Source organism: Corvus kubaryi, unplaced genomic scaffold (genome assembly GCF_017639235.1).
Source record: "Corvus kubaryi isolate FWS band 111438036 unplaced genomic scaffold, C.kubaryi_AGA036_p1.0 split1-131, whole genome shotgun sequence".
In the NCBI taxonomy this organism is placed as follows: Eukaryota; Metazoa; Chordata; class Aves; order Passeriformes; family Corvidae; genus Corvus; species Corvus kubaryi.
Window position 1 is genome coordinate 14,782,305 of NW_024582073.1, and position 15,285 is coordinate 14,797,589.

The 15,285-nt window shown below is 35.8% G+C and overlaps 1 protein-coding gene across 2 annotated transcripts in view; it reads left to right on the top strand.

Moving 5' to 3' along the window:
* The window catches only part of ADGRA3 (adhesion G protein-coupled receptor A3), a 55,458-nt gene that overhangs the window by 25,632 nt on the left and 14,541 nt on the right, over positions 1 to 15,285 (top strand). For both annotated transcript variants that reach the window (XM_042053012.1, XM_042053013.1), the window contains exons 6-10: positions 352 to 512; positions 1,368 to 1,581; positions 2,500 to 2,664; positions 9,370 to 9,571; positions 12,711 to 12,860. In XM_042053012.1, the coding sequence (XP_041908946.1) occupies positions 352 to 512; positions 1,368 to 1,581; positions 2,500 to 2,664; positions 9,370 to 9,571; positions 12,711 to 12,860 (892 nt within the window). The remainder of the gene's footprint in view (positions 1 to 351; positions 513 to 1,367; positions 1,582 to 2,499; positions 2,665 to 9,369; positions 9,572 to 12,710; positions 12,861 to 15,285) is intronic.

Consider the following 15,285-nt stretch of genomic DNA (forward strand, 5'->3'; position numbering starts at 1 on the left):
GATGGTGCATATTCAAGCAATCTTTCTTATTGCTCACCTGAAGTAGCGTGAACACTCTCCATGACAGAAATTACTAGAATTTTTTCATGTGCCAGTATTAGATACTCCTTATATTTATGGAGAGGATTCCTTTTCTCAGGGAGTATGTCCTTTTGTTCTCAGAGTACCACTTGTGGAGGATTAGAATAACTTCCAGTAGGTAGAGGTAGGCAACTCCACGGTAGTGTAGACTTCGACTGCTTATGTCTTTGTGTCTGTGACAGTGAGAGGCATTGCACAGCTGTTGATGTCAAGCTTTCAGACCTTGCAGTTTTGCAGTTTGTCACTGTAAATACCTGTGTTTTGTTGCAGAGAATTTCAGACTGATTATCTTCTTTGTGATTGCAACATACTGTGGATGCATCAGTGGTTAAAGGAAAGAAATATAACTGTACGTGAGACTAAATGTGCCTATCCCAAGTCACTTCAGTCACAGACAGTGACTGGTGTTAAACAGGAGCTTCTCACCTGTGGTAAGCACTCCTCACAACTGATATGTATTTTCTAATGCATTCCATGTTCTGCTAATGTTAGTGAACAGACTTTTTTTGCTTTGTTTCATTTCCCTAAAATTCAGCACTTAGATGACAATGGTAATAGTACCTCCTTTTCAAAGGCCGATCTTTAGTTGTGATTCAGTATTGCTAGCTTTTGGAAGTAATAAATAAATTGATGGTGGTGGATGTTATTTTGTAGTAACAAAGGCGATAAACTCCTTTTTCTTGCTTATCTGTATTTTTCAGAGATCTTTACCTAAATTTCACAAGAGGAATTAGAAACTGATAATTTCTTTCCTAGGTCTAGCTGTCTGACTTCAAATACGTGAATTATTTTAACCCCAGATTTCTGAAGTTAAAAGATCTTCATTTTTTGAGTTACTTTCCTGCATGGCAATTCTATTCTTGATTAGCCTTCTTTTTGTGACAAAACCATGACCAACTTGCTTACCTTCTTTTTTTTTTGTATTGGAATTATTCCAACCATGAAAATAAAAACTCACATGTTACTGTGATTTTGAAGTCTTAGTGAATAATTGGGAAGAACTAAAATGCATAAATATGTTTTTCCTTCTAATTTGTATTTTCCACTCTTTTAGATGTGGGCTGGTAAAAGAATTTTGAAATATATTACATCAAAGGAATACACATTTTGAAAAAGAACATAATGATAATTTGTATTTTTCAGTATCCGATGCATTAAATGTAGTTTTTGTATACATCTTGCCAGATACAACTTTATACTCACTTAGTGTATTTCTCTCCTCTTTTGAAAATTAGGTATATAACAGATTCTTGCTATTAATTGTGGGTTTATGTCTTGAATTCTAGAACCACCACTTGAATTACCATCTTTCTATATGACTCCATCTCATCGTCAGGTGGTCTTTGAAGGAGACAGTCTACCCTTCCAATGTATGGCTTCATATATTGATCAAGACATGCAAGTCTTGTGGTATCAGGATGGGAAGATAGTGGAAACTGATGAGTCCCAGGGTATTTTTGTTGAAAAAAACATGATTCATAACTGCTCACTGATTGCAAGGTGAATCCGTAGTGAGAAAATGTATTTTCTACTTCTTACATTCTGCTCTGGTTTAGTGACTATTTCCATAACTAGTCCTCATGTCCTCACTGAGTGAACATGTACACAGAAACATCCCTAGCAGGGAAGTAGTCTTCACACATCTCCTATTAATGATGAAGTTTGAGGAAGGAGGTCTAGAGATTTGGCTAGTCAAAGCTATATGTTTAAAATAGTAGATTAGCTAGAGGAACTTGCAGTTGGGTTTTAATTTTCTGCAAGTTTTACCCAATGCATTCATTTAAAATATGTTTGTAGTAGGATACATTTGTTCTCATGGAATATTAAAATGATGAAAATGTTGAAAACAAGGCATTTAACTGAATTACTCATGAATTCTTTACTCTCCATTTTGAGCACACCACAGTTGTTAATATTGTTCTCCAGCAGAGATCTGTAGTGTAATTTATTCTGCCTGCAGCAAATTGTTGACTTATTCAGCATCTACAGTGGTTAGATGTCCTGTAATTGTATTAGTAAATTAGAGCTTCAATGTTTATAACAAATTATGCATTTGGGAATTTATTTTAGTCTAACCTCTCTAAACAGCTAAGAATTTTGTGTTGAATAGCAATGACAACACTTGGGGAATTTGGACTTCTCATCTCTTCTTTCTGAAGTCTAGGGACTTTTTCCTGTGGTTGTTCTGTTTGTTTCCTACCTTGGCAAAATTGAGAGCCTGAAGAACAGTAAATATTTCTCTGTTAATTACAGTACATGGAGATGTAAATAGCTCTGGTTTTGTAAGATCACTCATGGCTGTATGTAATTTGATGTTTCTTCCATTGTCTTTCTGTACTTAATTCATCTTTTGGTGAAAGCTTATATAAATTTTATTGCAAAAATGTTGGGTTTTATTTGTTTAATTTATCTTTCCAGTGCGCTGACAATCTCGAACATTCAGGCTGGCTCCACAGGAAACTGGGGTTGTCATGTACAAACCAGACGTGGGAATAACACAAGGACAGTAGACATTGTGGTGTTAGAAAGTTCTGCACAATACTGCCCTCCAGAGAGGGTTGTGAACAATAAGGGGGATTTCAGGTTAGTAACCTCAGGTTTTTTTCAGATTAAAGAAAAGTCCATTTAATTTAGCTTCTAACTAAGATTCTATGATTTTGAGGTGCCCATGTGGATGCTTGCTTGTAAATGGTGTGTAATAGATTTTTAACTGTTCTAAATTACTATGTGTTGACAGAAGTGCATGAAATTATCCTATGAAATGTTAAACTTTGAGCCTGGTAACACATCCTTGAAAGATACTGAAACTAAGCTATGATATTTGAAATATATAAATGAAATTATTGGAATAGTTAAACTTCTGTAGATTACCTGTAAGATCAAGTTAGACCACATACTGACAGGGGGCTTTCTGCCAGGTTATCATTCTCCTTTTTCAAAGCCTTCTGCTTTGAAAATATGTATATGACAAAATCACTATATAAGAAATACGCAATATAGTTTGGATCTTTTTTCCCCCCTGTGAGTATTAGAGTAAACAATATGAATGGTGCTGCTTCCTTTTAATGATTGTTGGGACTGTAGTGGTAGCTGTGATATTCCGTTGTGTTGGGTGTTGCAGAGTATTTTATCTTTTGTTCTTACCTCTTCACCTGTTTTCCCTTTTCTGATCTTTCTGCTGCTGGTCACTCTAACAACACGTTACTCCTGGAGGTGCCAGCTGTAACAGATAGCTTCTGTATAGATTCTCTATATGTAAGGTAATTCACTTTATGACTACTCTGTGTTTTACCTCCCTGCAGTAGTTCCTACTGAGAATTAGTGTCTGCAATAGCATTGTGTTCACTATGGTGCATAGGGTTTCTTATTGTTGTACAAACTGCTTTTATCCACTCATTTCACTTTCCTTATGCTGCTTGGCTGTGTTGATCTTCTGCTTGGTCTTTTGTTTACAGTTAGAAACTTTTCCTTTCCCTGTGTGCATTAGAGTTTTTAAAGTCATCTTCTTTGTATACAAATCTAAGACCATATATCTTTTATATTAAGAAAGGAAAAGTAAAGTTAAACCACGTTGCAGGGACATAGTTTTTAGGGGGAGGCAAAAACAAGCTTTCAGTTTCAGAAGACCTCCAGCTGTAGCAAAAATTCACTTTAAGTCCTGGCTGGGAGCATTAGTTCCAACCTGATCTCCTTTATGGTCATCACTTGGACAGTTTGAGAAGGGTGAGTATGAGGAACTATTATTAAAGGGAACTAGTGTTAAGATCACTTGCTGCAGAGAGGCAATTTAGAATTATTGAAGAGCTTAACTTTCACATTGTAAAGAATTATTTATTTGAGTAACTTTGTGCATGTCCTCTTTTTACACTGTGGTGGTTTCAACTGCAGAGATAAGCAGTACATTAGAAAAGGAGAACTTCCTGCTTTAGATAAAAGGCAAAGAAAGTCAAACAGATGCAGGTTGTATTCATCAAAGAACACATCTATTTAAATCACTTATGCATTTTTTTATGATACAAGTGTGAATTGTTCTTCTTTGATTTGCCATTAGAGGTGAAAACAGATGGTAAAGGCTTATTTCAAAGCGCTTTCCATTAAATTAACCTGTGCTGTTCAGTGACTGTTCAGTGTAATAGGATTTACCCCCTCTGGAATTCAGTAGAAAGAAATAAGATTTCAGGAAATGTTCAACTTATCAAAAAGTTCACTGTGTCTGTGTTTACTATAGCAGACTTCCACTTGTAGCTTGGGTAGAGTAATAATAAAGAGTAATTTTTCACCTTAGAGAGCATATGGAAATAAAGCTTTGACTAGTGAGAAAATGGTTCTGAGCAGATGGCTGTAAATGATCCTAGGTGAATTTGATTTTATAGTTTTTTTAGTTGGAACTGGTTAGTCATTTTAGCTTGGAAGGTGTTTCAAGAATGGCATCTAGATTTTTATCCCTGCAGAGATGGGATAGCAAAGAGTAACGAAGGAGGTGTTTGTCTTCAGTGTCTTTGGCTCAGTATTAGTTCAGCATAGTTTGTAAAGGGCAAAAACTTCATCATGGAATCTATTTCCTTTAATTTAAATATTCTAAGTCTTACTCAGGTAATATCCCTGAGTATTTTATAACTAATTATTAAAATGAAAATACAGTTTGCATGTTAAAATATTTCTGCCTCAATAAGTCCTTTAACTGTTGTGTTTAACATAATTTTATGCTGGTAGGTTATAGAATTCTTTCTTAAATGTAAGAATGATCTTTTTGAAAACTGTTACTCATTGGGTGTAATATATTTTAAAACTGTAATTATCATGCTGAATTTAGAGAATTACTAAGATGTAATGCAATAAGACTGGAGTATCTGTAAGCTAATGAAATTATGATATAAGAACTCATTGTAACTGAAAGTTACTGTTCTTTTAAAGAAATGAGTGCTTTCAAAACAGAATTAATATGTATGAAAAAAAGGATTCTTTTATAATCTCACGGTCTGTCTTTTTCTTTTCCCCTGAAATGAAATTAAAGTGCTTAAACGTAAATGAACCATCTTGTCCTACCCAGCTGTCTACGCTCATGTATATGTGATAAATTTTGAGCACCTAATTATATAAAGTAATGAAATAAGTGTTAATACAGGCCAAATTTGCACTTCTGCTAGCAGTTGGGTAAACTGTGAAAGATACTCAAGCTTAGACTCAGAAGAAATTAAGAGTACAGTCAAGCTTACATAGCCTTTGTTTGTATGGTAAGAATTTCATGTCATTAGTCACCTTTTGAGCCCTGCTGGAAGGATGTCCTCTTGGCTTCATGGAAACTGGAGAATGCCTCTTTAGCTCATGTCGTATAGGTATTGGGAGGAAACAGTTCTTGACTAAGAATGGTACAAGTTAACATTCATTTAGCAAAACTAGGGAATAAGGGGAATGTAGTTAAAGCTAAAATCAGTTCCCCTATCTCATTCACCACTGGGCTGCAAAGAAACTTGTACCTACACAAGGGGTTTTGCGTGTGTGAGAGGAAGGAGGATAAAGGGACACTGTTGCTCGAAAGTGTTTCTCTTCATGGCGCTGTGCATTTGTATTGTTTCTGTGATGTGCGATTATGGCACAAAGCTGTTGAGTTTTAAACTGCCCACTTTTGATGTCTGGTTTAGTAGAAAGCTATCTAAATCACTATACAAATAATACATTACTTTTAACAGTAAAATGTTTCTGTACGTATCTAAATTTGTTCTAATGGTAGCATAGACTATAAGACTACCTGTCATTGCTTGTATTCTTTTGAGAAGATTATGGCAAAAGATGATAAAATGCTGTGTAGGGAGATGAATGTAAAGCAGGGACAATAAAAGGACAATAATGAAAGAGGGGGGTAATAAAAATAGGAAAAGTGGAGATAAGAGGAGGGAGAAAAGTCAAATAACCTTGTGATAATCTAATAACTTTTGCAGTAGTGTTAAACACTGAAGCTCTCCATTTTTTTCTGTTTGATGGCTACAGAAGTTCTGGAAGATATACATATATATAGCTTAGAAATAATACTTGTTTGGAAGCATAGTAATTAAAGCTCTCCTGAAAAACTTGTGTTACATTTGAGTCTTAGTCTGAGAAACCAGAGAGAAACTCTGTTTTCTCTTTTTGCAGTTCGTTAGCACTAGATGCAAATAGTGAGAAAAGGAACAGCATGTGCCATATTTCAGTGAAAATATTTGTCTTGGAGGTTGTGTCATACAACCTCTGTCGGGACCACAGAGCTTAAATTATTCCAAGGTCATGTGGTACTCAGTCTGTAAGGTGATACATTCAGTAAAAACTGAGCTGACCACACTTTTACTGAAAATGCTTTGGAAAAATACAACTTTTAGAAGACTGTAAAGACAGAGACAAATACCCCTTTCGAAGTAGCATCTTTGATGTGGAAACTTAATATAAAAATTTCAGCACTGATAAATGGTTTTGGAAATGATGTTTTGGTACTCCAGTGCCAGTGTTTCTGGAAACCTGACTGCATTCTAGAAGTGGAGGTTTGGGTGTATTATGCAAGGTATTTGTGGGCCTGCATGTCTTCTAACAGCTGTGCCAGCTGATTAATTAGTTGTCCTCATCTGCCTGTTTTCTTTTTGGCTTCATTCTCTGAAGGCTTATTATAAATACATTAAAATTGGGACCACAGAAGTATTTCATCTTTGTACTTGTTTTTCCAGTCTGTGTTGAGTCAGAGTTTATTTCAATTTGTCCCTTGTGACATTTCAGAGACTTGGATAAGTGCACATGTATTGTATCCTGGTGTCCCTCCCTCCCTTCCCAGCAGATGCATAACTTGCTGTCTCCATGAGCAGAGTTGGCTAGTCACGATGCAATCTGATGTTTTGTTAGCTTGCTGAGGTGCATGTAACATTGCACTAAGATTACTACTGGAATTGTGGCAATTCACAACAATGCTGTAGTAATTTTTTATGAGGAAGATTTTTGTCCTTTCTTTTGCCGCCTTCTTTACAGTTAAAAAGATGGTAAGAAACTTATGTTACCATTGCAGAATCTATAACTGTTCTTTTAATTAATTTACATTCTCTAGAATACCTCAGTATGATTCCAGGCATTTAAAATACATGCTAATTATTTAAAAATTTTTTTTCTTCTTTCTTTTAACTACCTCCAAAGATACCAAATCTTGCGTAAGTTTTCCTTTCTGGTATTGGTTGATGGTGACACTTCTCTTAATTACTTGAAGTGGCTGCTGAGGCTCTGAGTGAGTGCATATTTGCTGGGCTCTGCTGGATACCCAAATAATCTTCTGTCACTTCTAGTATTCAGATACTCTGGTGATGGTCATAATAACAAGTTTCCGTTTCTTAATGAAATTATGTCATTTCAATATAGAGAACTGATCTGTAATGCCAACACTGTTATAAAAGGTAGTTAAACTTAAGTCCTTGTTTCCTAGTTTAGTTTGTTGTATTTATCATCTAGTCTTTTTCATTAGTTCTCTTACCAACTTAGAATTCTTCTGTGGTTGTTGCAATGACCTGTGCAATATAGGGATGCCACCAGCAACTATCTTTTTGTTGCTTCTTGCCCAAACTTAAGTAATGGTAAAAATGGCCTGAACTAAGTATCTTTCTACCATTATTGAATATGTTACAATTGGTCTGTTGGAACGGATGAAGAATAAATGGGAATTTAAGATAGAAAAAACTTCCAGTATACCCTGAAAATTAGTATCTTCTATCACTTAATATAATTGAGAAGTGTAGCCTTTTGCCTTGGTCCATTCCTGGAGTTAATTCTCTTCTCTCAGGAAGAACTGTGATAAATTCTATCATCTTCAGAAGAGGAGATACTTAACTGATGAATAAGGAGGGAAAATGGTGCTGACTTCTTCAGTTTCTCTGTGTTGGCAGTATTACTTAAATTTTTAGATTCCTGAAAATGGAACCTCCTTCAAAGTGTTTACTTCACCCTCCTGCAAACACAGATTTTTTTTTTTTTTATTAAGTATCAATATATTCTTAGCAGTTCTTAATTTAGATGATAGTAGTGAATAAATGGCTATTTACTAAAATGCAGTCCAGATATAAAAGCAAACTTTAAATCCCAGTGTAATCCACAAAAATTTTTTTTCAACCAGTTCCAATTTTTGGACACAACTGCTTTGTACAAGGCCCTTTGAAATAGTTAAAATTTAGAAAAACTATATTAGCTCTTAAGACTGTTAAAAGAGCTTGACATAGTGATGTTACAGAAAGCCTGGAATGATCCAGTGAAGCTCACTTGCTCTCAGTTTTAGATAAACCATATATGTTGGATTGTTAAATTTGAGATACCTAGCATTCTGCAATTTAGGTCTGTATGCTTTTTACTTTTAAAATTTAAGAATTCGTGCTCTGAATGATAAAATAGTGCTTATGCATATGACAGGGTAGAGGGACAGAAGCAGGGACAGGCAGACTGGCTGCCATTCCTTGTCCTTGTCCCTTCTGTCTGCTCAGCATTGCATCTTAATTCAGGCATGGTTTCCTTCTATTCTTTTTTTTTTTTCTTGAATCAGTTCTGCTCTAATGAAGGATCAGTGCATTAAAGATGTATTGCAATTTATTTACTGTATTTTTTTTAATCTGTGTTTGTTTTACAGATAAAATACACAGTAAAATTAGCAGAGAAACTGGAGAGAACATTAGTTTTCCAAAGAAGGGCATAGTTTCACATACCTTGAGTGAAAGGAACTGTTTTCTCCTTTCTTGACACTATGAATGATGTTTTTCCCCATTAATTTCTATTTGGTATTTTGTTTGCAAAACTGGTCAGAGTGGTTGTAGTACTGCCTCTACTGTTCCTTGAGTACTGCAAATGTAGTCTTCTGTTCATATCTGCATTTTGGTACGAATATGAATGCAATTGTTTGGAAGTTATATTGATGCATGTGTAGAGGACAAGTAGAAAGTGAGTATCAACTAGTTTTTATAGTGTTAACAGGGAATTTTTCATGAAGTAGGCAAGGTTTTTTATCAAAAATTGTAAACTATTTTTAGTTATTTTATAAGCACCTTCTTCTCTCCACCTGAAACCTCATGAAAGAATTTAAAAAAAAGCATGCTAGCATTAGAACTCATTTTGTTAATAGACACAAATATGAACAGCTTGAAAATACTGAAGATGAGCCAAGGTGGCCCTTTAAATAGTTTAGAGATGCTTAGTTTTGAGTGTCTCTTTATTTCATGTTGTATTGCTTAATCCTTTTATTTACTTGTCATGTAAATTTGTCTAAATATGAGGGGTTTTTTTTTCCTTTTGACTCCCCAGGTGGCCCAGAACATTGGCAGGCATCACTGCATACCTGCTGTGTACACGTTACTCTGCTGGCAGTGGGATATATCCTGGCAACTCACAAGATGAGAGAAGAGCCTGGCGCAGATGCGACAGGGGAGGGTACTGGGCAGACGAGGACTACTCCAGGTGCCAGTATGCAAATGATGTGACTCGAGTTCTTTATATGTTCAATCAGGTAATTTGTGCATTTCTGTAAAATCAAATTATGAAAATCTAATTAATGAAAATTTAAACTCAGAAGACCCTTCATCTTTTTTAAGCTGGAAATATTGTTAGTCTAGATAGGTTATGATGGACACATGCCTCTGAGTACAATACTGGAACTTGCAGGTTTAGGTTAAAAGCTTGGTTTAGTATCTGTTTTGAGTGCCCCTAGGTTGAAAGTGCAAGGAAAATTTTATTCCTTGTACTTGTCTAAAGGATAAGAGAGTGGCTTGTCATGATTATTTTTGTCAACTGGATGCCCTGCCCTGCCCACATTCTATAAAGAAACAAGGCAGGCTTATTCTGTAATGGAGAGCAGCTCTTTTCTTTATAATAATAGAGAGTAGTCAAACTCTGCTTTGCCTTTGTTGCTGTAAACCTTTGATAGATTCAGTGTAACTGATAAAAGTTAACTAGTGAAAGTAGTGAGTATTAACTAGGCTTCTTTATTTGGTAACACTTAACTAGGATCCAAGAGAGTATTCTAGAATTTAAATTGTAGCTATGAAACAAAATTTTTCAGCTCCAAGTTTCTGTTGAGGTTCATCTAGGTAACGCACACTTCCACTAACACTGTTCTGCAGTGGTGTACCCAACCTTGTCTGTATAGGTGCTGTGTTGTAAGTTACTCCATAAAGCTTTGAACTTCTGGTTTAAGCTTGTTTTCCAACACATGCGGTCAGATCACTAGTATAGATGCAACAGGTCAAACTATGGAAATACGAGATTGTTTGTTTGCTTGTTTTTGGTGTGGTGTTTTGGAGTTTGGTTTGGTGGTTGGTTTTTTGTTTGTTTTTTAATAATAAGGCTTGGTCACTGGAGTTGATGATGTTGGTAGCACCACTTACATTTAGCATGAGGCTGTGATGCTTGTCTGAGCCTAGGGTCGGATTTCTCCATTTCTCCATCTCCAAACCCATTTCTGTGTGGGTTTGGAGTGTTTTGGTTCATCTCATATTCTTTTAGGGAAAACTTCACACTACTGATCTGAAGTGCCTCAGCCCCCAAGTGGGACAGTCGGATCTGAACTGGTGTTTTCCCCTTGGGATGTCTTAGATTTATACACACAGTGAAATCTTGATGTCCAGTTGCTTGGGCTAACTCCAGTTTGAGGCAAAAGACTTGTACTACATATTGTGTAGATGCGTTGTTGATGACTTGCTCCCTCTGTGTTCAGGTACTGCCTAATGCAGACATAGCTTTTTGTTTCCCTGCTCTGGTTCCCTGAGGACCCCTCAGCACTGGTCTAACAAAGAAAAGGAAACAAAGGGAGTGGCTGTTTTGGCCCAAGATAAACTTAGAGGCTGGCATAACTATTCTGCTTTACTGCTTTATATTCCTAGCACTAGAAGTGCATGCCATGGCTTGATCCCATGAAACACATTTGAGGGCTCAAATGAAGATTGTTCTGTCTTAATGACTGGTTAACAGGTGAGAGATGATGCTGGGGATCACTCTGTCCTTTTCTGAGACACAGAAAGGTTGAGTGTTAGCTTAAATAGAGCTTTGATGCTGCTGGTTTGCTTTTTTCTCACCTGGGTATTCACATTTTCCTGCAAGGCCTGTGACAACTCAATGCCGTTCCTGCCAATGTACTGTATAGCCCAGCTGCTCAAGAGCCTAGATAACTTAAGCTTGTTATTACTGCTTTTGGTTAGCCAACATTTTTCAGGTTGTGGAAAAATGTTGCCAACTTTGTGTTAGGAAGTTAAAAATATAAGTATCAGACTGGTATCTTCAGAAAAGCAAAACAAAAATTTTAATGTGTGAAGTAGACAAGTTCCTATGATCTACTTAAAAATGCATGTACTCAGGTATTCTGTGCTGAAATAAAGGTTTAATTTTTTTTAAAGGGAGGGTTTGGGAGTTGTTTTTACATATGAAAGTTGCCTTCTTTTTATGTATAGTAGGTCTGGAATTTTTAGCAGTATTCTGCACAGAAATATTTTGTCCCTGAGACTAATGTTAAATGTAATCATATTACAAGCGTGTTTATAGCCTCTGAACAAAGGTAGTTGAGCTGTTTTGAACATCAGAGCTTCGCCAAACATTTTAAATCAAATAAAGGTTCACATGTAAAATAAAATAAAACCTTTTTAGTATTCTACAAGAGCATTCATATTCCACTGTTCTTGTTTGTGTATTGAACAGGTACAGTTTTAGGTGAAAAGAAATTAATGATAAAAAGTTCAAAGAAATTTTACAGAGTATCTGAATTTGAAATTTGACTTTGTTCAGTGTGTGTTATGATTTTGAACTTTGCACTTTTAATGCATGACTCTTAGCATATTAACAAAAAATTAACTTCTGCTAGTCACATTGAAATTTATGTACAAGTGCTAAGACTGGCAAGGACAGATATATAGTTGTGCTTATGTAGCACTTTTCAAATTCAGTAGGGCAGACTAGATATCTCCATACCAAAAACCAGAGAGAGAGAACCTCTCTAGTTTGGATTATCATGGATAAACAGCATGAGCTGATAACATTTGCACAGCTTTCCACTGTACTATGTAAAATTTCCCATTTTTGGTCCCTGCTAGCTCAGGCATGTTGATGTTGTATATTATTTAGTGAAGAATTTTCCAGCATGGGGTTTGTTTACAGAGTGAAATCATGACCTTTGCCATAGAGAGATCTGTCTTGTTTTTTTGTGCGTGTATGCCATTCCAAATGCTTCCTATAATTACAGAATTGAGAGTGAATGCTATGGTAGTGGTGTGTTTGGATTGGTTTTGGCTTCTCTTGCTATAAAATGCTATATTTAAAGAGCTTTGTGTTGTCATGCATTGGCTTTGGTGAAAATGAAAATAAGCAGTTGACAGTACTGTTTTGGGGGGGGGTTTCTCCTTTTTTTTTTTGGTACAATACCTCTCTCTCTTCTAGGAAAACAGCACAAAACCCAGTTGCTGGCTGGCAGTACAAATGATAGTTCTCTGGCTTGTAGGAAATGTTTTTGCTTACAGATAAGGTGGTGATTCTTAGCTACTCAAAACACTGTGACCCTGTGGGAATTGCTCTCCTCTTTGGATGAATGCTTATTTATTGATTAATGAAGTGTTTTCTCTATCTTGTACTTTTTCAAATGCTCATGTTTGTTCTCTGTGTAGATGCCGCTCAACCTTACTAATGCAGTGGCAACAGCAAGACAGCTCTTGGCTTACACCGTTGAAGCAGCAAATTTTTCTGATAAAATGGATGTTATTTTTGTGGCTGAAATGATAGAGAAATTTGGAAGATTTGCTGAAAAATATAAAGAGGTAACTGGATAATTTGCCATCACTTTAAAGATAATCGAAGTGTTTGTCCTTAAGTATTCTGAGCAGTGAAATCTTCCCAACGTTAGATGCAGGCACTGAGTTAGTGGATTGTCAGATTCTATTCCATGTTTTTGTTTGTTTAGTAGGTCCCTGAAGTTGCTGACCCATGGTCACAGACTTTGCATTCGCGCTGAGATGATCCAGCATTCACTGGACCTGTAATGTGAGTAACACCTCTGGTCAGCACTGGAGCAGGGAGATAGGTACAGTAAGTCTGTTTTTATTTAATATAGAGTGGGTCACACAGGTTTTCATTGGTATGTTCTTATCTAAAAACACAAATAATGAAAGCCTCAGAGATCCTCTCAATAATGAATAAAACAAGACTTATCTTCTCCCCTTCCACCATGATAGGCTGTCTTTATTCAATATTGAGCCATATCTCTAAGGTTTTCAGTACTCCTCTGTTGTGCAGGATATAACATAAGACATTAAAACAAAATCTTAGAGAACGCTCATTGTTGGGGAGAAAAATGCAAGTAGTTGAATAGTCCCACCAGTGGGTAGAAACTCTCTGTTTCACTGCTGAACAGAGGTTATATTGATCTCACTGTACAGTGCATGTTGGGAAGTTGGAGACCACAATGCCTTGAGTTTAAACACGTGAAAAAAAAAAAAAAAAAAAAGCCAAATTTTCCCCATCCACCCCCCAGCAAACCATAAGTGCTGGTTCTACATCCTTTTCAGAACTCCTTGGAGGATTTTCGTCTTAGACAATGGTTTTTTTTTTCTCAGTGGGTTTGATTTGAAGCCAGCCTGTGATTTGCTGGTATATTTAAGGAACACGAGTACAATTTCATGTAAAAATTTTAGTAGCTATTAATAAGGCTGATTTCTTATCAAGTTACGACTCTAACTTGTTCTTGACACTGGTTTTCATATTCATTCACTCCTGCCATCTTCCAAGTCATTCCTTAGTTTGTGCTGAAGTGGCTATTCTGAAAGATTAGTACAATAAATAATAAACAGGTTCATTTAATAGCTCTTTCAAATCAGAAGAAACAAGACAAATGTTCAGAAAGTTCTTAGCAGATTGTCTTGAGTTAGAATACAGCTGGAAAAACTTGTTCATACCTTGATAAGCAGGAGAAAGAATAATGTGTAGTATATTTTAAAAGTATGAAGCAATTTGAATTCTGTGAGTTGAGGATATTAACACTGCTGGTTTATTCTAAAATCACCATTTGTTGATGTGTAAAACTTGTTACCATTTCTTGAGTAGTAATAAGTCATGAGAAACACCTTCAATTAATTTAACTTTGTTGTTGAAGATTTAGTGAAAGGACTACAGCCTGCAAGTGCTGCTTAAGGTTCTGTGTTAGTTGTTAAGAATTTTTACTGTTTGTAACTTCTGTTCCTAAGAGAGTCAGTTCTCAAAATAATAAATATTTTTATACTCCAATTCTTGCCTTTAAATATAAAGATTTAAAAAAAGAAGAGCAAATTATAGTGTTCTCTCCTTACTAGTAATATTCTGAAAAAAATTTGGGAAGCCTGGATGGATAGTAAAGGACATATCTTCCTCACACTACCCTGTCTCTCTTCAAGCATAAAATTCCAGTCCCTAAATTTAGGCACTGTGAATTGCATTGCAGTCAATTCAACTAAAAATTATACTCACCTTTTCTTTTGGTCCAGTATTTGTCACTACTCCTTAAATGTTGTGAAAATCTGGTGTGGGTCAATGTTGTCAATGTAGGTACTCATTAATTTTGGTAGAGTGGCCTAAATAAATAAGTTCCCTTTATAGTTTGTTTTTATTCAGAAGGCAGGGTGAGGACTATGAACTTAAAACAATGTAGTTGGTGGTTTGAAAGCAGCACTGGTACCTGTGGGTATTTGCTGTGTCTCTCATGTAAACCTGTGACCTAAAACAGGTCATGCAAATTTGAAGGCAAGCAAGAAAGCAATAAAAAAAGTTTGACTTGCCAAAAGGAAGCAAAACAGAAGGGTTGTATGCTAATTTTTGCCTGTTTTACTATTTTCTTGTCTTCTATCATACATGCAAACTGTATTACTGTTGAGTTACAGTTCTAGTTTTCAAGTTGATTGTAAATAGTCCTCTTAAGCAATTAGTACAGTAGAAAGTGGAGTATTGCACCCCTTCCTTTTAATAAAATATTTATCATGGATTTTTTCCAAAGTACAATATAAACAGACATATTGGCATAACATTTTTCTTCAATGGGGTAAATGTCTGAGTTGAAGTATTCTGGTATCTCAACATGATGAGGTGATTGAAATAGGAGCAACCAATTTCCTTGTGCTTTTTGTGCTGCCAAGTCACTTTGTATTTTCTGATAGTGACCCACCTTTGGGTCATTAGGTATGAATTCATTAGGTATGAATGGTTCATACCTATAAA